The sequence below is a fragment of the Panthera leo genome, chromosome D4 (genome assembly GCF_018350215.1).
Source record: "Panthera leo isolate Ple1 chromosome D4, P.leo_Ple1_pat1.1, whole genome shotgun sequence".
Taxonomy (NCBI): domain Eukaryota; kingdom Metazoa; phylum Chordata; class Mammalia; order Carnivora; family Felidae; genus Panthera; species Panthera leo.
In genome coordinates, this window is record NC_056691.1 from 83,258,435 (window position 1) to 83,278,687 (window position 20,253).

At 57.6% G+C, this 20,253-nt stretch overlaps 1 protein-coding gene across 6 annotated transcripts in view; it reads right to left on the reverse strand.

The window, feature by feature from the left end:
- The window catches only part of NR5A1 (nuclear receptor subfamily 5 group A member 1), a 32,672-nt gene extending 12,649 nt beyond the window's left edge, over nucleotides 1-20,023 (reverse strand). Inside the window, exons 1-6 of one of the 6 annotated variants that reach the window (XM_042912549.1) lie at nucleotides 19,783-20,023; nucleotides 18,747-18,905; nucleotides 12,808-13,105; nucleotides 8,916-9,032; nucleotides 8,588-8,729; nucleotides 5,919-6,544 (exon numbers count right to left, since the gene is read on the reverse strand). In XM_042912549.1, coding sequence (XP_042768483.1) covers nucleotides 5,919-6,544; nucleotides 8,588-8,729; nucleotides 8,916-9,017 — 870 coding nt within the window. In that variant the 5' untranslated portion in view covers nucleotides 9,018-9,032; nucleotides 12,808-13,105; nucleotides 18,747-18,905; nucleotides 19,783-20,023. Of the gene's footprint in view, nucleotides 1-5,918; nucleotides 6,545-8,587; nucleotides 8,730-8,915; nucleotides 9,033-10,573; nucleotides 10,629-10,736; nucleotides 10,798-11,066; nucleotides 11,109-12,807; nucleotides 13,106-13,774; nucleotides 13,850-18,346; nucleotides 18,384-18,746; nucleotides 18,906-19,782 lie in introns of those variants that run through there. The other 5 variants (XM_042912552.1, XM_042912551.1, XM_042912554.1 and 2 more) reach the window with 5 other exon arrangements.
- Nucleotides 20,024-20,253: the final 230 nt, after the last annotated feature.

Below are 20,253 nucleotides of genomic sequence, written 5' to 3' on the forward strand. Positions count from 1 at the left end.
GCCCACCACCAGCTACCTGGCAGGTGCTTCTCGGGTACCCTACCGGGCCCTGCCCTGTGATGAATGCAGACCGTGATAGCTATTAGTCTTTGCACTGCACCTCCATGAAGCTAGGGTGGTATAGCTGTTATCCCCAATCTATGGAGAAAGGACACCCAGAGAGGTCAAGCAACTCACCCAAGGTCACACTGCTCTGTCTGGCTCCAGATCTGTGCCCTAAACCACAAGGTATGGAAGAAGACTCACCCTGGCCACCCAAGAATTCATGGCACTCTTGTTACCTCCCCTGTAAAGCTCTCCCCAATCCTGTCCTCTGGATGTCACAACATTTGTGAGAGCTCCCCCATAAAGCTCTCCCCAATCCTGTCCTCTGGATGTCACAACATTTGATGGCACCAATTCATGCCTCTGTCTTCCCCAATACCTGTGGGGTCTGGGAAGGCATGGCAGGTGTCCAGCTCATCTCTGGGCTCCCGGAGGACGGGTCGGTGAGCAGTTGATGCACAGATATGTGCTCCCAAGACAGGTACAGAGAGCACAGAGAAACAGCCCCCAACTTGGGGGCCAGAGAGACCCAGGCCGCCCCTGGCCTGAGGAGAACTGGCAATGCCTAATGAATAACTCTCTCTTCTGAGGGGTAGAAGCCTCCTTCTGCGACCCTCTGTCCCCGCCCCCTCCTGGGGGCAGCCTGGGGCCTGTCCTCAGGCCGAGGGCAAGAACAAGTGCAGGAAGAGTGGGGGAGCAGCTGGACACACAATCAGGCTCCCTTCGGCCTCACCTGCCTGACCCCACGTGCTAAGAACGAGAGGGAGGGCCTATCTCTGTCCTGCCCTGAGTCACCAGCCCCCCACCTTCCCTTGCTCACTTCATCTCTGTGTCAAGAACCCACACACCTGTCCCTTCCTCTCCTGGCAGGAAGTGCTTTCTAGACCCCCAGTACCATCAGAGCGAGGAGCCCAGCAGGGGGCCCCAGATCTCAGCCACCACTGGAAGGGCCAGAAGAGATTGAGACTCAGGCAGGGCTGAATCACAGAGACATCTCTCCTATTTCTCCTCAAGAAATGGCCAATCCCTGGAGAACCACTGGCAGGAGTGGTTCCCCACTAGTTTTAAAGGAGGGAGGCAAGGCTCGGTGAGCACCTGTGGCCAGGCCCATTCCCAGCACACCCTGGACTCCTCACCTCTGTCCTATCACCATACTGTCATGTTATAGATAAGGAGACAGTGGCTTGCCTAAAGGAACCACAGGGATCTGGGCTCTGTCCAGATGCTCCTGACTGGGCTGGTCTTCTGGAGGTCCCCAGGAGGTCCTAAGGCCCAAGCAGAAGGTACCTGCCAGGGGGTCAACTGGCCTACCTTGGACAACCCAGTTGGAAGCAGAGTGGGAGGGAGGGCATGCAGGGCTGGGCTTGGCTCCCCCTCCCCATCGGGGCCCCTTTGCCTGGCTTGAAGGAACAGGGAGGGGGTGGGGAGGTGGGAAAGTGAGAGATAAGGGGGAGAATTAGGAGATAAGCAGGCTGAGCTTCGGGCACAAAGCAAGAGGGTCACAGTGACCCAGCTGGCCAAGCCCTGGGAGCAGACTCTGTACCCAGACCTCAGACCCCAGGAGTGGGGGCAGCCCTGCCTACGGGCTGACGGGCGGGGGGGGGGTGGGGTGGGGGGAGAGGCACAGGGCAGAGAGATGCAATATGGTGGCTAAGCTTTGGTGCCCTGTGCCCTCTGTTTGATTCCCAACTGAGCCACATATCCAACTCTGCCCTGATTTTCTGTCCTGAGAAATTGGAAAAATAAAATCCTCCCTCTTTTGGTTAGAGAAAACATATGAGCACAGGGGCATCAGTGGTGAAGGGCTCTGTGGACCCATGGTTGGCACTCCTGTGGATGCTGCCCCAGCCTGGGTTCCCATCTACCCCCAGCCAAATGGACTTTTCACTTGCTCTTCCTCTAAATGGACAGATGGACACATAAAGACACCAAACTCCAAATCGCTGCCCACACAGATGAATACACACACACATACACATACACATACACACACACACACACACACACACACACACACACACACACACACACTTCTCTTTATTTAAAAGAAAATCAGAAAGCTGTAGCTGCCAGCCCCTCTCCACAGGACAGCAGGTGGCTAAGAGGCTCACTTAACCAAAGAGGGTGGTTTCACCTTCCTTAGCTTTCTCCCTAAGCAAAGGTTCCTCCTCTGCCCTCAGACCTCCTTGCCACCCTGGGAACAAGGAGATTTGCAGTCCCGGCCCTGGGGTCCCTCACTGGCCTGGTCTGTCTGCTCAGACTACTAGCCACCCACCCCTCCTGCCGGTCTGCCATAAATCTTCCTGGAGCCTTGACACTTTGCAGCCTGCCCTGGAGAAGGGGTATTTATGGGTGCCGAGCTGACCTCCCTCCCAGCAGGCCCCCCTCTGGAGCCCCCTGGGGTCTGATCAGTCTGGCAGCCGAAGGCCAGCGGGCTCTGTAATTCTCCGGTGGCTGACATGCCACGGGCCAGCCATGGCGTTCTCTCAGCCGAGTGGTCGGCAGGCCATCGTTTGTCAGCCCGGGACTGACAGAATTACTGCTGTTTAAACGAAACCATATATCAGAGCAGTTAAATCTGTTGCCAATCGGGGGCCTCCGAGTTGGATGTTGAGGGGTGAAGTGATGTCAAGATGGGTCATTAGGCACTCTTGGCCCTCCCTTCCCCGTCCCTGATTCCTATCTTGCAGCCTCCCAGCCTGTCTTTCCCGGGAACTGTCCAGAGAGGCTGAGTGCCCGGACCTACACCCTGCCCTCCACCAGGCAGCGGGTACAGGTGTTTCTGCTACCCTGCATCATACAAAGGTGCTTCATAAGCCCAGGGCAAGGCAGACCCCGTCTGCTCCCAGAGGAACACTAGTGCTCAGAGGAGCTTGGGTGCAGTCTATCCCTTCTCATGCCTCCTGGCCGGGCCTGTGCACCTCCTGAGAGTATAGATTACACGGGGCAGCAGCCGAGGGGACAGATGGGACCTCCTATTCCTGCTAACCCGTGTACCGTACCCTGTGGGAAATCTTTACCTGTCTTGGTTCACTGAATCCTTACAACCACCACCCCGTGCGGAAGATGATATTTCAACTCCCCTTATTTTATAGATAAGGAAACCGAGGCCCAGAGTAGTAGTCACCTGCCCAAAGTCACACCTGTGGTAAGTGGCAGGGCTGACAGAGCTGGAACTTGAACACAGGCTTCTCTGATTCTGGTCTTTGTTACTAACTTCGGTGCCACTGTCAGATCTAACACTCCACAATTGTGTGAGATGGAAAAATAGAGACCAAGGGACATCTAAGCTGGGAAAGAGGAGGGATGAGGAGAACTCCAAGAGGGCATCAGCACCCACAGCATCCCTACAGCTCAGCAAAGACCCCAGGCCTTCCCCTGGGCAGCGAGATGATATCAGCATCACAGAGGGGTGAGTGGCCTCTAGGGAGAGCTCCGGCTCTGTGGTAGGAGCCCTCTCTGACCCAGGATGTGGGGCCCCAGCCAGCTCTGGCAGGCTGTCTGTCACCTACTGCCAGAGGACCCACTTCTGGTCCAAGCTCTGCTTCTGACCCTGCCAACCTCTCCGGACACAGAGGGCCACCTGAAATCCCCTACCACATGATGCCTTTTCACATTCCTAGGCCTTACTCTATGCTATTCCCCCTTCCTGGAATGTCCTCAACCTTCTCGGACTGCTTCCTGGAAAGGCAGAGATCAAAGAAACCTCTGATTTCCTTAGACAGAGTCAGTTTTCCCTCCTCCTGGGCCCCACCGTCCCCTCTGCATCGTTCTCAGAGCCCTCGGCAGCCTGTGTGGGCATCAGCTGTGTGTGTGTGTCTGTCTCCTCCAATAGCCTGGAGGCCTCCTGGGTCCAGTTCATTTCAATGTCCCCTGTGCCCAGCCCAAGTGCCCCACTCTCAGAGCTAGAGAGTCTGTTTCCTAAGATGTATGCTGCCTGGAGGTAGGGAGATGGTCACCCAAAAGGGAGTCCAGGGTCATTCAGCACCACTCCCACTTTTCTGCTTCCCCACCTCTGGCTTTGCAAACAGACACCAGCCAGGGCTCACTGGACCAGTAGGAAAGAAGTTCCACATGGCTGATGAGAGGCCCTTTCATGGGCTGGGCTGGTACTTATTTGCAAGGCTCCTTTACAGAGGATGGTGACCATGGTTCATATTCCTGGGCACGATTCAGAGATTCTGGGAAGGGGAAGCAGGAAAGTTTGGACCACAGAGAAGCCAGAAGCAGGAAAAAACACTCAGCAAAGCTGGGACAAAAGCCCTTCCCATCCTGTGTGAAAAACCCCAAGAGACTAGGAAGGCGGCCAGAGGAAGTGCCCTGCCCCTGGATCCAGAGTTCTGGAAAGCCAGGAATGCTCCGCTCCTCCTCCCCTCTGCACAGGGGCCTCATGGGAAGTCTGGAGGAGAAGCTGGCAACCAACCCAAGGGTCCTGGGATCCTCATCCCCAACCAGGGCCTCCAGCCATAAGTGAGAGGCAGATGGGATTGTTCAAGGCCCTGCCTCTTGTCCCATCCATGCGGTTGGCCTAGATAGGGGGTAAGGGTGAGAAGTCCCACCCCGTGGCAGATACATGACACATCCCCAGACCCTCCATAGTGGAAGCAGGAATCATCACCACCAACTCTTGACTCCTGGAGTAACCCAGGCCCCCAGTCCCATGACACCTCAAGGGCTGACAGTGCCCACCTCCTATCTTATCCCGCCCTGTGCCCAGCCCAGGCAGGCAGTGCCCCCGGCCCATCCGGCCACATGCCCCTGGAGGAAGCCCAGGCGTCAGCACTGACAATGCTGCTCAAGGCTGCAGTGGCCCCAGCAGGGAGGGCAACAGGCCCTGCTGTTTACACTCCGCCCCGGAACAGCCAGTGGGGCTGGCCTGGGAAAGGCAAACACCGATAGGCCTGGACTAAAGACTGTCTATGCCAGGCCAACGAGGGCTGGGCCTTGGCTGGGCTCGAGGGACCTCTGATATTGGCACCCTGATCGCAGGGAGCCAGGGCACTAGAGGGGCAGCTCCCGGGCCTTGGGCCCATCAGAGCACCAGGCAGGATGACTGGGAAGTTCTCCCCTTGCTGGCCTCGGTTTCTCCTGCTGCTTTCTTGCTTACTTTAGCTGCAGGTACTCCAAACCAGGGGAAGGAAAGCCTTGCAGAAAAGGAAGGTGGTCTCCTCTGGGAAGATCAGTGACAGGCCCTGCAATCCGCACCCCCCAGCTCCCCCTGCACACACAGACACCCACTCGTGGGACCAACCATCATGCACAAGAGATGCAGGGACAGCAAGACCTTTCACCTTAGCTGGGAAGAAGAACATCCGCAAGCACCCCAAACTCTGAGATACAAAGACCCCCATCTATGACATTTGAGGCTGATAGGGATTGGTGGCCTCTCCAAATGGGAGGCCAGGATCAGTTGTCTCCTCTTCCAGACACTGGGCTGGGGCAGCCACAGACAGCTTCCAAAGGATTCAGCTAGTCTTTTGGGGGAGCTCAGGGTCTCAGAGAAAGAGAGATAAATGCCTACAGAGACCCGACCAGATGAGAAACAGAGACTGAAGGGGCTGGAGAAATAGACATACAGAGAGATAGCACACCAGGGAGTGAAAGACAACAGAAAGAGACAGAGGCAGAGACAAAAGAAGCAGAGTCTTGAGATAGAGACTCAAGAAACAGAGAAGGAAAGAGGGTGGGAGGGATGAAGGAGAGGGGGATAGGGGTAAGAAACACTCCTCAGTGTCCCCAGTGTGGCTTCCCTGTGCCCAGACACTGCCCAAAGCCAGTGGGCAGGACAGCTCCATCCAAGGGGTAACTAAGACTGAGACTAGGGCAGCCAAGAGGACACCCCAGCGGCGAGCCAGGCAGGAGGAGGGACTCACCTCCAGCTCCTTGAAGACCATGCACCTGCGTGCCCAGTCCACGATGGAGATGAAGGTCTGGTCAGCCATCCTGCATAGGAGGCTGAAGGCCGCAGGCTGGTCAGGGCGGCCCTTGGCCGGCTCCTGCAGGCAGCCCACAATGCGTGCCCGAACCTGGTCCTCGTCCGGCTCCAGCTGTAGCAGCTGCAGGATGAGCTCAGGCACACCAGGCCCTCCGGAGAAGGGCTCTGGGTAGCCGTAGGGTGGCCCAGGCTGTGGGGGACTGGCATAGGGTTCTGGGTACTCAGACTTGATAGCACGGCCAGGGAAGGTGGGATAGAGGTAGCCAGCCAGTGGCCCGTGGGCACTGGGCACGGCCATGGGCAGTGCTGGGGCCCCAAAGTCGCCCAGTGGCCCAGCAGGTGGACCAGAGGCCAGGCCCTTGGGCTCAGGTGCATGCAGGCCAGGGGGCAGCATGTAGTCCGGTGGGGGAGGTGGTGGTGGGGGCACTCCCATTGGAGGGCCTGTCTCCAGCTTGAAGCCATTGGCTCGAATCTGTGCCTTCTTCTGCTGCTTCAGGGCTCGGTCCCGTTTGTACATGGGCCCAAACTTGTTCCGGCCACCCCGCATGCGGTCAGCACGCACAGCTGTGGGCAGAAGCAGAGGGTCAGACTCACCCCCTCCAAGCCTCCTGCCATAATGCCACACTCACGGATCTTTCCCAAACAGACCTGTGTCACTTCCCCGCTCAATAGCTTTCCATGGCTCCCACTGCCCACGGGTGAAATCAATCTCCTTTAGCACAGCATTCAAGGCCCTGTTTTACCATTCCTGGGTCATCCCTTACAAGACCCCATGTTCTTTCCACTCCTCCTCATCTCTCTGCTCCTCTGCTTGGCATGGCTCCTTCTTCCTCCACCTTGCCTTTGATATTCCTTCTGCCTCAAACCATTTCCTTCTCTCATGCCTGCCAAACACCCAGCCCCCAGGGTCACAACCTCCAGAAGTGTTCCTGGATTCGTCCAGGCAGAATTCACTATCCTTGGCCCAGATGTGCTGCCTCTTGCCCACCCTCATCCTTCTGAGTGGTATCGGGCCACGTGACTCAAACGGAGAGTTGCTGGCGACTCAAGAGTGGGTTCAGGGGCCTAGCACAAGGCTGAGCCCAGAGATGGTAGGTAACAGGAAGGAGACCCTAGTCAGCTTTATTCACAGCATCCAGTCCAGTCTCCAGGATCCAGCTGCTCCTGGACTCTGACTGCCTGTCTCTGGCAAACCCCTACTGCAAAATGACTCTGCCTTCCCCCACTGCCTTCAACTATGAAGCTGAGTTTAGGGCTGGCCAGGGCTCTGTGCTGGGAGAAGGGACCTCCCCGGCTGACCAGATGTCCCTCCGTCTGGCCAAGAATGTGTCACCAGCCAGACCCAACAGGTGCATCTCTGCAGCTGCAGTGTGGCCCCAGCCCCTGCTCAGACAGGACCCCACCCTGGGCCCTGGGAGAAGGGAGACAGTAGGAGGCAGAGGGCGGTGCTCAGCAAGGGAGGTGTCTTGGGGGTCCGCTCAGCCAATCGTCCTGCCACGGGGGTGCACAGCCCAGCTCTGCTCCCTCAGGCTCCGTCAGGGTGGTTCTGCTACTTGCAGCAACGAGCTCTCCTGACCAGTGAGGACCTGGAGCTGGGGACGTCGGGACATCCCCCTCACATCTAGGAGTACTTCCTCTAGGTGGCAGGACGTGTGGTCAGCGGCTCTCAGGGCCACTAGGGGCTTCCACGTTGTTTAAAAACTTTAGCCAACAGCTGTCTGCTCGGCGCACAGCCCGGCTGGGGCCAGCAGGGTGGAAGCCTACGAGTGTCCACCCTCAGAAAGTTTGAGTTCTTCCTGCCGAAGCGTTTTTCCTCCCCTCTGGACTGAGAGCCGGGAGGAAGGGGTTGGGAAGGGAAGGATGGGCCTGGGTCCCGTGGGACCAATTGTTCCCCTTTCCCTCAACCTCTCAGGGCCCACCCAAGAACATGGTGGAAGGACTCTCATCCACCGAGTGAATGGCCTGAGTGAACCTTTTGGGTGGGCTGGCTGCGTGAAGCCTGATGATGGACAGATAGTAACCTAAGTGATGACGATGATAATGATAATAGTAATAACAATAACAACAACAACAATAACAATAACAATAACAATAGCATTTACTACGTGCTGGCTTTTCCGTACCCTTCCCTCACACTGACTCTAGGAGGAAGACACTACTATCAACTCTAGTGTTCAGATGGGGTATCTGCAGCTCAGAGAGGTTAAGGAACTTGCCCAGTGTCCCTCAGCCTGTGAGTGGAGGCACTGGGACTTGAACTCTGGTAAAGGCGTTGGTCACCTTGGCTGTCGCTACTGTTGGGGGCTCAGTGGGGGTGTTGTAGGTCTCCTTGCAGAAGAGGAGCTCTGCGAGGCGCTGCCCTGTGCTGCCCCGGCTCTCAGAGGCTGCAGAGAGGGCCTGAGCCTCTCTATATCTCCTCGCCAGACAGAGCCGGCCACTTCTCACCCCTCCCCAGCAGAGATCGGGCTCTAGCGTCACAGTGAGGGGCCACCGGCCGGCTCCGGAAACTTTAAGAAGGCCACTCGTGCCCTCCTCTCACCGCTCCTACCACCCGCACCCACAGACAGCGAGGTCAGCGGTCGGAGGCCCGCAGCGCGGCGCGCGCACCTTCCAGGCGCATCCCCACCGTCAGGCACTTCTGGAAGCGGCAGAAGGGACAGCGCTTGCGCTGCGTCTTGTCGATCTTGCAGCTCTGGCTCTCGGTGCACGTGTAGTGCTTGTTGTTCTGCACCGTGCGCTTGAAGAAGCCCTTAGGGAGAGCGGAGTCAGCGCGGGAGGCGGGCAGGCCGCGCGTCCCCTCCCCGGGGCCCAATTCCTTGTGTACCGCCCGGCAGGGCCTGCCCCCCCCCCCCCCCCCCCCCCCGCGTCCCACCGGCTCGCCCGCCGTCCGCGCGCCTAGCTAGCCCTGCCGGCCCGCAGTCCACCGCCCGCTCACCTTGCAGCTCTCGCATGTGAGCAGCCCGTAGTGGTAGCCGGACACCTTGTCCCCACACACTGGGCACAGCTCATCCAGGTCCTCGTCGTACGAATAGTCCATGCCCGCGGCGTCCGCCTGCGGAGGAAGGAGGGGGTCACCGCGGGCGGGACGCGACCCGCAGCGCGGCAGACCTGGGGGCCGGGGGCCCGGAGCCCCCACGGCGCTGTCCCCCATTAGCGCGCGGGGGTCAAGGCCGCTCGTGGCAGGCCACCCATCGGAGCGCCCTGAGCAGCCCGCAGTGGGATGTGGCCGGGGCGGCCCCTGCTCGGCCTTTACCGACCGTCCCAGCGTTCCTGCCCCGCGTCCCCCCCCCCCCGCCCCCCGCCCGGGCCAGGGGCCCTCCCGGCGTGGTCTGCGTGGCGCCCGATCGGGGACCCTCGGATTCGGTGCGCTTGGATCCGGATTCGTTCGTTTGAGAACAAAACCCCGATTCTGAGAAAACGAGATGGGCTCGGCCGCGAGGGAGACACCAATGAACCCGGCCAGAGTGGGGCCGGAGTGTCCTGGGGAATCGGACAGGGACGAAGGAGGCAGAGACAGAGTCCCAGGGAGACAGAGAGATGGGCAGAGCGAAAGCGAGAGATACCGACCGACGCTGCCTAACGGAGCGAGCACCCTGGGGCGACAGAGACAACGAAAACCCGAGACTGACAGACACACTGATGCCGAGCGGAGAAAACCAGGGGGAGACGAGACAGACAGAGAGATAGGGAGCTAGAGAGAGAACGAAAGAGAGAGAGAGAGAGAGATCAAAGACACCGAGAGACAGAGGCCCAAGAGAAAACCTGGGAAAGGCAGATGCAGAGCCAGAGACACAGCGGTAGACGAGAGACAGCCCGAGACACCGAGAGGCAAGAGAAACCGGGAGAGAAGAAGACAGAGAGGGGCGACAGAGACACCGAGAGAAAACCTGGAGAGACGGAGGCGCCCAGCAAGGGGGCCGGGGACGGGAAGACGCGCGGAACGCGGCGGGAGCCGGGAGCCCGAGCTCCGAGGCGTGGCCCCGCAGGGTCGGACCCCGCCAGGGGCTCGCGCCGGGAGAGGCGGAGAACGACGGCGCCGGGACTGAGAGCCCGAAAGCGCCGAGCCGCCGGGGGCCCCCGGGCCGGGAGAGAGACAAAGCCCGCGGCAGCGACGGCAACGGGAGGCGCAGCCCGTGCCGCCGAGGCCGAGACGTCGGGCGGAGGGAGGGCGCAGCCGAGACGCCGGGCGTGGAGTCGCAGGCCGGGCGCGAGACCTCGGGCGGAGACCTCCCGGGCTCCGGGGGGACCGAGCCCAAGGCGGGGGAGCGACCTCGGGCGGAGAGTCGAAGTCCCAAGGAGGGAAGTGCGCGGAGCCGGGGCCCAGGAAGCGAGAAGGGGCGCGACGGCGGCCGCGGCCCGCCCGGCGCCCACCTGGCGGCTCCTGCGAGCAGCAGCGCCCCGCGTCCCGCCCGCGCGGAGCCCCGCACCTCCTGGCCGCGCCGCCGCCGGCGATGAGCCGCACCCGGGCGCAGCGCCGCCTGCCCGCGATGACGGCCGATCGGGCCGGGGGCGGGGAGGCGGGGGCGCGGGGCCTCGGCGCCCCCCCCTACCACCACCCTGCCTCCCCGCCCCCCGCCGCCTCCCGGGCCGCACCTGGGACCCGGGCCCCTCCGCCGCCAATGCGCGCTGCGCGAACCCGCCTCGCAGGGGCCAGGGGCCGGCCCCTCTATATCAGTGCGTGCGGTATCCGGGGGCGGAGGCCCGGCCCGCGCCCTCCCCCGCCACCTAGCCTCCTGGCTAGCGCCTTTACCCTCACCCTCTCGGCCCCCCATTCCCAGCCCGGGCGCCTCGGAATCCGGGCAGGTGCTGAGCGCCGGGGAGCCTCGAGCCACCCAGGAGGCGAGCCTCTGTTTGCGAATCCAGCTTAGTCGTGGCAAGGACCACGCTGGGGGCGCTGGTCGTTTTGCAGCATCGAAGTGGGTAAGGGCGAACGTGGGGGTCCGTGGCCAAGGCACGGGTTCAAGGCTAGAAACCCGGTATCGCCCTGGCCATGCCATATTTCCTCACTGGAGACTTAGGCAAATCTACACACACACACACACACACACACACACACACACACACACACACACACACACACACACACACTGGTCCTCAGTTTCCTTATCTGCGAAGTGGTAATGACGACTGGACTTCCGTAAGAGTGGGCATGCGGATGAACCGAAGTGGTGTTGGCAAAACGCATGCCTTAGCACTGCGGCAGCGTTTAGTAGTATCCAGCTGGGAGACCTGCGGCACGCCCTCTCTCCTCCGTGGGCCTCAGTTTGCTCTGCCAGAAATGGGAATCTTCCGAGGTCTGGCGAGGACCCGAAGCCACCGGGGCGCGGGAGCTAGGAGAATAGAGGAACGCCTCCCCCATCCCACTCTGAGCCTTTTACCTGGGCTGGGGGAGGGGGTAAGGAAGTGCCCAGCATCCCCGGGGACAAAGGGGTCCCTGGGCTGCACGAGGCTGAGCACTTGCTCTGAGTGGGGAAAGTCTACCCCATTACTCATTTACCAGAGAAAGGCACCACCTCTCATGTTGCCCCTGCCCCCTTCGGAGACAAGTGTTGAGATCAGCAAGGCCAAAATGCTGGGTCTTCAAGGGGTGTGTGTGGGGGGGTGGTGCGGGAAACCACAATTATGTACCCACAGCGATGCAACCGATCTGAAGGCTCTGGCCCTTGGCCTCGACTGACTTTGTCTGGGACCCTGACCCGAGCCGCCCCCACCACCCGGCTTGGGTTGGAGTTGGCACCTTGGTCCCGCGGGCTAGAGCCCAGCGCAGACCATTCCTCAGTCTTTCACCCCGTGGAATTAAGGACGGAATGGGTAGCCAGCCCACTTGCTGTGCAAACTCGGCCAGGTTCCTTTGCTTCTCTGAGCCTCAGTTTCTCCTCATGTAAAATGGAAACATTTGGCCCTACAGAAGGGGTTCTGTGGTTTCTGTGAGATGCCACGGATGAATCTTGCTGAGGAAGGACAGCCGCTGGGGTTTAGCTGCAGAGTCCCCACATCTGACCCCTGAGAAACACTAGCGGCTGCAGGCGCTGGAGGTGCTCTGAGCTCCATCAGGGAGGGACCCTCAGAAAGTGGAAAATAGGAGTGGGCAGTGGAGGGTATGGAGGGGAAAGGCTAGGGTCTCCTGGACATCGTTGAAGAAGACCCAGGCAGTGTAAGCACAAGTCTGGGCTGGGGGACCCAGTGGTCTAGGGAGCTGGGCTCAGAGGCGGTTCTCCTCCTCTCCCTTCACCTTCCCCCCCTCCCCAGAGGTCACACTATCACAGGTTGGGAGCCCTGAGGTTGAACGAGGCAGCACTGCACCCACCCCTCACGGCCCCAGGTGCCAGCTCAACATGTGGGGACTCACAGCCCCTCACCCACCTACCCAGGGAAGCACACATTGATCTGGACGGGCCACAGAACAGGGACTGACAGACAGAAGTGTGTTGGAGACAGACACGCAAATCCAGAGAGACACACAAATACACAGGCAGGGAGACGCAGAGACCCAGAGACAGGCCCAGGGAACATGGACACGTTCGCAGACTGCTAGGCTTGGGCCAACACAGCGCTGTGAACGCTCGGCCACCAGTAGACAGCGGGACACCGCAGACGCCCATAGGGCCTGTCCCCACAGGCCTACTAGCTCCTCCCATTAGCTGCCCGGGGAAGAAGAGGGGGTAGGATGATGGGAGGGCAGGTTTGGGGCGATCTCTGGCCCTTTCCCTACCCAGAGCTGCGGGCACCAGTCACTCAGCAGAGCAGGCAGTGGCCGGCCCAGGCCGCAGGGAGGCACTGAGGAGGGAGGCTGGCCATTAGAGGCCTGGGCCCAGGCCCTCACTTACGGAGCGGAAGGCGAGCTCTCAGGCCGGATGAGGGTGGACAGCGGGCACCAGGGGTCCGAGGGAAGACTCCGGCAGCCCAGGTGGGGCAGCGGTGACCGTGGGCACACAGGAACTCCTTCACGCCACGGCGGGCGGCAGGCGGACAGTAGGCTGGCCCTGTCCGTCCGTCCTCCTCCTCCCCGCCCTGGGCGGGGGGGCACCGGAGGCCCAATTGGTCTCTGCCCCCACGTGACTCTGCAGGCCTCTCTCCTTCTTTGTTGGTGTTTCTCTTCATTTAGGTCTATTTTTTTTTCTTCTCCTAAAAGAAAAAAAAAAAATACCCCTATCTATCTGGGGGCCGTGGTGGGGGTGGAGGCCAAGGCACTCTGGAGGCCTTGGCCAGCTGGCTGTTCCAGGCCGCTGTGGGAGCCCAGAGGCAGGGACCCCATGTAGGCGGGTAGGCAGCCCCGCTTGTTAGCGACTGGGTGGGAGTGGGGCCTGATTTATGGGCGGCTCCCCCACCAGGCCTGCAGCCTGGCCTCTCTCCCCTTGAATGGCTACCTCCCTGGGGCCTGGCCCGGCAGGGTCCGGCCTGGCCCAGACATGGGAGTGGAGTCAGGTCATCCTGGAGTGGAGGCAGGGGCATGGATGACTTGACCAGGTGGCCCTGCTGCTTTGGCTTGATCTTTTTACTCTTCCGGAAGGTGAAGCGAGGAAGAGGGGAATGGAAGGCAATCAGGTGAGCTGACTAAACACCTCCCAGGTGCGTTCCATGTTGGCTTTCCTGAATGTCACCATCTGCTGGGGGCTGCTAGCTGGGGAAGCTGAGGCTGGACTGTATTAGTGTATTCAGGGCCAGGTGGTTAGCTAGGCCAGGATTGGGCCAAGTGGGTAGCTAGGATAGGGCAGGATAGGGCAGGGCAGAGGGCAGGGGGTTTTGTCTAGCAGGCCGGGCCTCCCCACGCAGCCAGGGATGTCCCTGTCCAACCTCCAGGTCCAGACAGGTCCTGAACTGTCCTGGTCCCATAGGGCCCAAAGTGCTCTGTTCTGCACCCTTCTGCTGCCTGACACCCTCTTTTGTGCATTCCTTCATTCACCTCATGTTCACCGAGTGCACACTAGATGCCAGGCACTGGATAAAAGGGAAGAAAAGGGAAGAAGTCTCAGTTCTTGGAGGATTTACCTCATAGACATTGGTCCTGGGGGTTGGGGCAGGGCACAGGTGTCCATGGGGCAATCATTGTTGAAAACCCTCACCACACCCCTTCATTTGAGGAAGGAGGCCAATCACACAGCACCTCACTTATCTGGCTTGGGAGGAACAGGGATTTTCTGGATAACTGAAGTCAACTCTATTTAAAACCTAGTGTGTCTTCCTCATTGGGCCACTGAACACACTTTCACTTTGTGAAAGTACATACAAGACAAAAATCTTCCTGACGGTCATAACTAATTGATTCTACCAATTAAAGTATACAGTAGTCCCCACTTATCCGTGGTTTTGCCTTCCACTGTTTCAGCTACCTGTGGTCAACCAGGGTCAGGGAGTAGATGATCCTCTTTGTGACGTGTCGTTAGAAGGTCAACACATAGTGGCCTAACGCCTTGTCACAGTGCCTCCATCATTCCCCTCACTTCTCATCACGCGGGCACTTTATCACCTCACAAGAAGGAGGAGTACAGTACAAGATATTTTGAGAGAGACCACATGCACATAACTTTTATTATTATAGGTAGGATATATAGGATATTATTATAATTGTTCCATTTTATTATTAGTTATTGTTACTGTGCCTAAGTTATAAATTAAACTCTGTCATAGGTATGTATGTATAGGAAAAAGCATAGTGTATTCAGGGTTCAGTACTATCCATGGTTTCAGCCATCCAGAGGGGGTCTTGGAATGTATCCTCTGCAGATACAGGGGACTACTATGTTCTTTTTTTTTTTTTTTTTTTTTTTTTTTTTTTTTTAATAGCCCTTCATGCCCAGTGCAGAGCCCAATGCAGGGCTTGAACTCACGACCCTGAGATCAAGACCTGAGCTGAGATTAAGTCAGAGGCTTAACCAGCTAAGCAACCCAGGCACCCTGGGACGACTATAGTCTAATTCTACTATATTTAAATTCTAATTTCTACCTATGACATAACATATCACTTACTTCTCAACATGCATGACCTCATAATTATGCCTTCTTCATCCACCGAAAAAATTCATCTTATAAGATATACTTCTCTTGCATATGACCGAACCTAACTAGTCTCCCCATTTTTTTTTAAGTTTATTTATTTATTTTGAGGGACAGAGTGAGCCGGGGTAGGGAAGAGAGAGAGAGGCAGAGAGAATCCCAAGCAGGTTCTGTGCTGTCAGCACAGAGCCTGACGTGGGACTCGAACTCACGAACCATGAGATCATGACCTGAGCAGAAATCAAGGGCGCCCCATTGTCTCCCCATTTCGATGTAATGATTTTGTTTCTGGATTGATACCATTCAATCCTCTGAATTTAAGAAAGAAATATCCCAGCAACCACCTTATCATCACCAACATGTCACATACATGGAACAACAAACAACCATGGTCCTTTGCACGTCGTTTGATGGGAGACCATGAAATGAGGTCCACTTTCACTGCCTTCTTATAACAGGACAAAATAGGGTCTTTCAACACTGTGGTGTCATGGAAAGAACTAGCCTGGCTTTGTCAGTCTCCTGGTGAGCCTCTGGGCCCTGAGTAGAACTGCTGAGGGATTCGTGGTGGAGACTCTGGCTTAAATCCGGGTTCTGCCATTTCCCAGCTGTGTGACCTGGGACCAATCACTTCTCTGTCTGAGCCTCACATTCTCTCCATAAAATGGGGACAAAATGAGACAATACATGTGACATGCTCAGTGGCTGCCTGGCATGTCATGTGTGCTCAGTAAGTGTTAGCAAAACACAAACAAGCAGTAAGCCGAAGGCCTGGCCGGTCAGTCCTCAGGGGCCCTTTCTGTGTTGAGTCTGAGATTGCACCATCATCCTGAACACTGTTTGCCCTTCTGTGATAGGGTGACTCACCCCGGCCTGGGGAACCCTCAAGGAAAGGCTCAGGGCTGATTTATCTCTGGGGCCACAGCAGCCAGCACAGAGCAAGCAAGCATCTGTGAGCATTTGTTGAATGACTACTTACAGGGCACCAAAGGCCCCACAGGCCCCACATGCTGCCGGCGGGGGGTGGGAGGGAGAGTTCTGCTGTCTCCCCCTCCTGTCCCTAGGCAGTCAGCGGAAGCTTTCTGCCACTCAGGCTGGGAGCTCCTCTCCTCTGATTGCCCTGGATATGTTTATGGGCATCCCCTTCCTCTGCACAGCCCCTCCTCTGCCCTCATCCTTACTGGGTGAGGCTGGCAGGGAATGGCAAGGCCCTGACACGGAAGTGCCTATGTGCTGGGTCCCCTCTATTCCACACCTGTGGTCAGCCTCCACCATCCTGGGAGCTAAGCAGTATTTTCTCCTCACCTTCCATGAGAGCATTTGAGAGATGAAGAAACTCAGGTTCAGGGAGACGAGGTGTGTTCCCAAAGTCACAAAGCAAGGGTGTTGATGGAACTAGGATTTGAATCCACACAGCGGGCTTGCAGAGTGAGAATCCTCTCTGCTCTGCCAGAGCCCCTGGGTGGCCTATTATTTGTCCTTTGCTTCAAGCTCCAGCCCAGGTGGTCCCAGGCCATGAGACCCACCCAGAGGGGAAGGAGAAGGGGTGTAGTCCTGACCCAGGCTCCCCTCCCTCCCTCCCCAAGCAAACAAAGCCCAGGGTCTCTCTTCTAAGTGGGGACTTTCCCAAAGTGCCAGGCCTATTTCCTGGCGGTGGAACAAGGAACAAACAAACTAGAGACCTAGAAACTGAAATGGAGAGGAGAGAGAGAGAATCATCAGGCTGGGGTTGGGGCACAGTGTAGAAAGACAAAGAAAGAACCCGTAGAGAAACAAGGCAGAAGAGGAGACATTGACAGCATAACAGACCCAGAAATAGAGAAAGAGAGAGAGGGAAAGGGAAAGGGAGAGGGACAGGGAGAGAGAGAGAAAGAAAGAACAGGACAGAGGAAGGGGAGAGAGGTGGAAAGAATGAGAGCAATTCAGAGAGAGAGAGAGAGAGAGAGAGAGAGAGAGAGACAAAGCGGCAATGGGGGAGAGGGAGACTGAGGCAGGGAATGAGACAAGAGAGGGGCCAGGCCAGGAGATGCAGGCAGGGGGAGTGTGGATGTGGAGACCCCTCGCAGGGCAGGAGGGGGTGGGGCTGCTGGCAGCAGCGGAGGCTGTTTCCGCTGCACCCCTTATCAGCCTGCTGCCAGATGTTCAGATCCGATGCCAATGTCAGAGAAGTCCGTAGTGCCAGGTCAAGGCCGTGACCGGCGGGAGCCTCAGCTGCGGTGTGGGGAGGGGGGTAGGGGGACGGCAGTAGACCTGCTTGCTCTTCTCCTGGTTCTCTGGACTGGGCCACCTGGTGGGGGTGGGAGACACCACGTGCCTCCGGGGGCTACGTCTCTAGTCTGAGGGCAGGGGCTAGTGGAGTCAGAGTAGGACTCCTGGCAGCACGTGGATGCATACATGTGTACAAACGCCCACGTGTCTGGAAGCACATGGATAACGCACACAGACCCACACTGGCGCACATGAGTGCACAAAGCTGCATGGGGACAACTCATCGGCCTGTGCACAGCCACCCCCTCCGCTGCACTCCTCTGCACGAGTCCCTGCTCTGCCTGGTCACCCCCTCGCCTGAGCCAGGACCACGGCTGGAGCTGGAGAGGTGAGGCTCTATGGCTGGCAGGGTTTCCAGGTCTACAAATGGGATGCTCACCTAATCTGCATGCCCTTAAGGGCTGGGCTGAGGAACCTGGGACCTTCTAGAATCTGAGGCCTGGCAGAGATCCTCTGGAGGAGGTGCAGGGGCTTGGTGTCTGACAGGGCTGGGGCTTCAGCCTTGGGCCTGGGCCTCTCCGCCATGCTCCTGGAGCGTGCAGCCGCAGCTGGGGCCCCCTTCCTGGAGTAGTTTATCTCACAGTGCACACGCTTGGCCCTCAAGGGGTGACCCAGCCTTGCTCCCCACATTCCTCTTCAGCCGCGCAGCCGGTGGGCCCCCCACAGCCCTGAGACAGGGCCTGTACTTGGGGGGTGGTCAGGAGCAAACCACTCAGAGCCATTCTGCTGCCCTCTTGGCCCCAGACCTTTGCAGCTGTCTCTTTGCTTCTCTCGGCTTTTGTCTCTGAGCATCTCTCTAATTTTGTCTCTGCCATGATTAATCTGTGTCTATCACTGTTTTTGCCTCAATCTTTCTCTGGCAATGTCCCAGTTTGTTTCTGTTTCAGTCTCTTAGTCTGTCTTTCTCTAGGGTCCTGGAGTCGAACCAGTCTGGGGATACCTCTGCTCTGCTCTCTGGCTCACAGTGGCCAGCTTCAATGGGAATGGATATGAGAAATAAGGCTGTAGGCAAGGGGGCAAAGGGCCTGGGCAAGTGGAGGCCCTAGACTCACAATGGGTGAACTGGGGCAGCCCAAGCAGAAGTCCAGACCCCCTGCCACCCACCTGCTAAGAGTCAGTCCAGATAACGGCACGTAGCTAGATGGTGGGCTCCCCCATGTAGAGAAGATGGGGGGGTGGGTAGGAGAAGGAAGCTGGGGCTGGAGGTCTCCTGGCCTGAGGGCCTCCTTCCTGTTTGTTGGGAAGTGACTGCCTCAGAAAGCTGTTCAGGGGAGAGGAGGGAGGCCATGGTGACTTCCGGGAAGCTGGCCAAGGGCCCGAGGCCACCCTCCCTGTGCCCACATGGGGCCTGCTGGCCCTGGCTTAAAATAGTGCAGTTCCTCTGCTGCCGCAGGGCCCGGCCCAGGCCTCAAAGGGCTGCTGGCTGCTACTCATGCGACAACCAGGGTGGAGGGGATTCACGCAACCATCTGACCCTCCCCAGTTTGTAGCCGTGGTGACTCACAGTGTGGGTAGGGAGTTGCAGAGGAAACAAGGGGTCCTGGGTCAGACACCCTGGATGCAAGTGTCAGCTCCAACACTGACCAGCTGTGAGACTTTGGGCTGGTCCATTTTGTCTCCTTGAGCCTTGGTCTCCACTATGTAAAAGTGCTGGGCTTTTAACCTAAAAGACACGGTATGTAGACTCCTCAGAACCTTGCCGGGCATAGAGTGGACACAAGAATGGGAGTTCCTTTCGCCTCTCCTGCTGGCTGTGCCTCAAACTCCTCACCCTGAGAAGGGGCCTCCTTGGAGCTTTCCTCAGTTCCTACACTTCTCCTCGGACTAGGTATTGAACAGGAAAGGTCTGTGGAGAGGGAGCTTGCCGGGAGGGCAAGGATGGGGCTGTGGTCTCCATGGTGAGACTTGTTGCCAAGGGAACAAGACTCCGAGAGCCCTAGGTCTGACGGTTGGGCACTTTTGCCACAGTATCTCAGAGAGCTGGTTACCACTGTGGACTTAAAACCCTGGTGGGCAGCCAAAGCCAGAGAGGTGGACTGTGGCTCTTCTGGGCTTCTGTTATTGGGGTGTGAGGGGTTGTGGCTCCCCTCATAACAGCTTCCAACCGGGGACGGTGAGTCCTCCTTAACTCCTAAGACAGACACGTCATCTCCATTTATCTGGCCAGGAAAGTGAGAGGTATCAATCTGGGTCAAGGCCACATACAACCGGTAAGGGGAAGAGCTGGAATTAGACCTCGGATGGCGAGACCCCTGAGGTGCCTGTCACACAAGCTGCCTGAGGGAAATGATCCCTAAGGGAGGGATCCATGTAGACACATCCAATCTGATCTCAACACCCATCATTTTCTTGGCGGTTTCTGGCTTCAGACTCTGACATAAGCCAGAGCTGTGGCCCTAGAGATGATCTTACTCACCTCAGAGGATTTGTGTTAGGATAAGGAAGTCAGCACAAATCCTACATAACAGGAGGCACTCAGTGCTCGCTTATACTAATTCCTGAGGTTACATGAGTTACGTAACCTTGGGCAAATTACTTACCCTTTCTGGGCCTCGGTTTTCTTATCTGTAAAATGGGATCTTCACAGCATCAACTTCAGAGGGTGACTTTGAGGAATCGGAAATGTAATGCGTATAAAATGCCGAGTACTGTGCTTTTGCCTTGCTCTATGTATGTTTCTTTATTATTCTTCCAGATTATTGCCTGGCACTCAAGGAAACCAAAAGCTCAGCATTAGTTCCATAGCAATTTATAAATTTAGAGCAATGTTCTACATTTTGTTCCACGGAACACTGTCCCAGCAGAATTTTAACAGGAAGAAAAAAATATTCCATGTTTAAATACTTTTCTGGTAGGCCCTGGGCTAAACAGAAATTAGCTTTCTTCAGGTAAGATTTCTCAGAGCCTTTAATATGCCAACGAAGGTTGGGAATCAGTTAAGAGGAAGGTAGACTGAGTGCAGTATTTCCCAGGTTTTTGACAGTGGAACTCCTACTTTTTCCAGGAAGCCA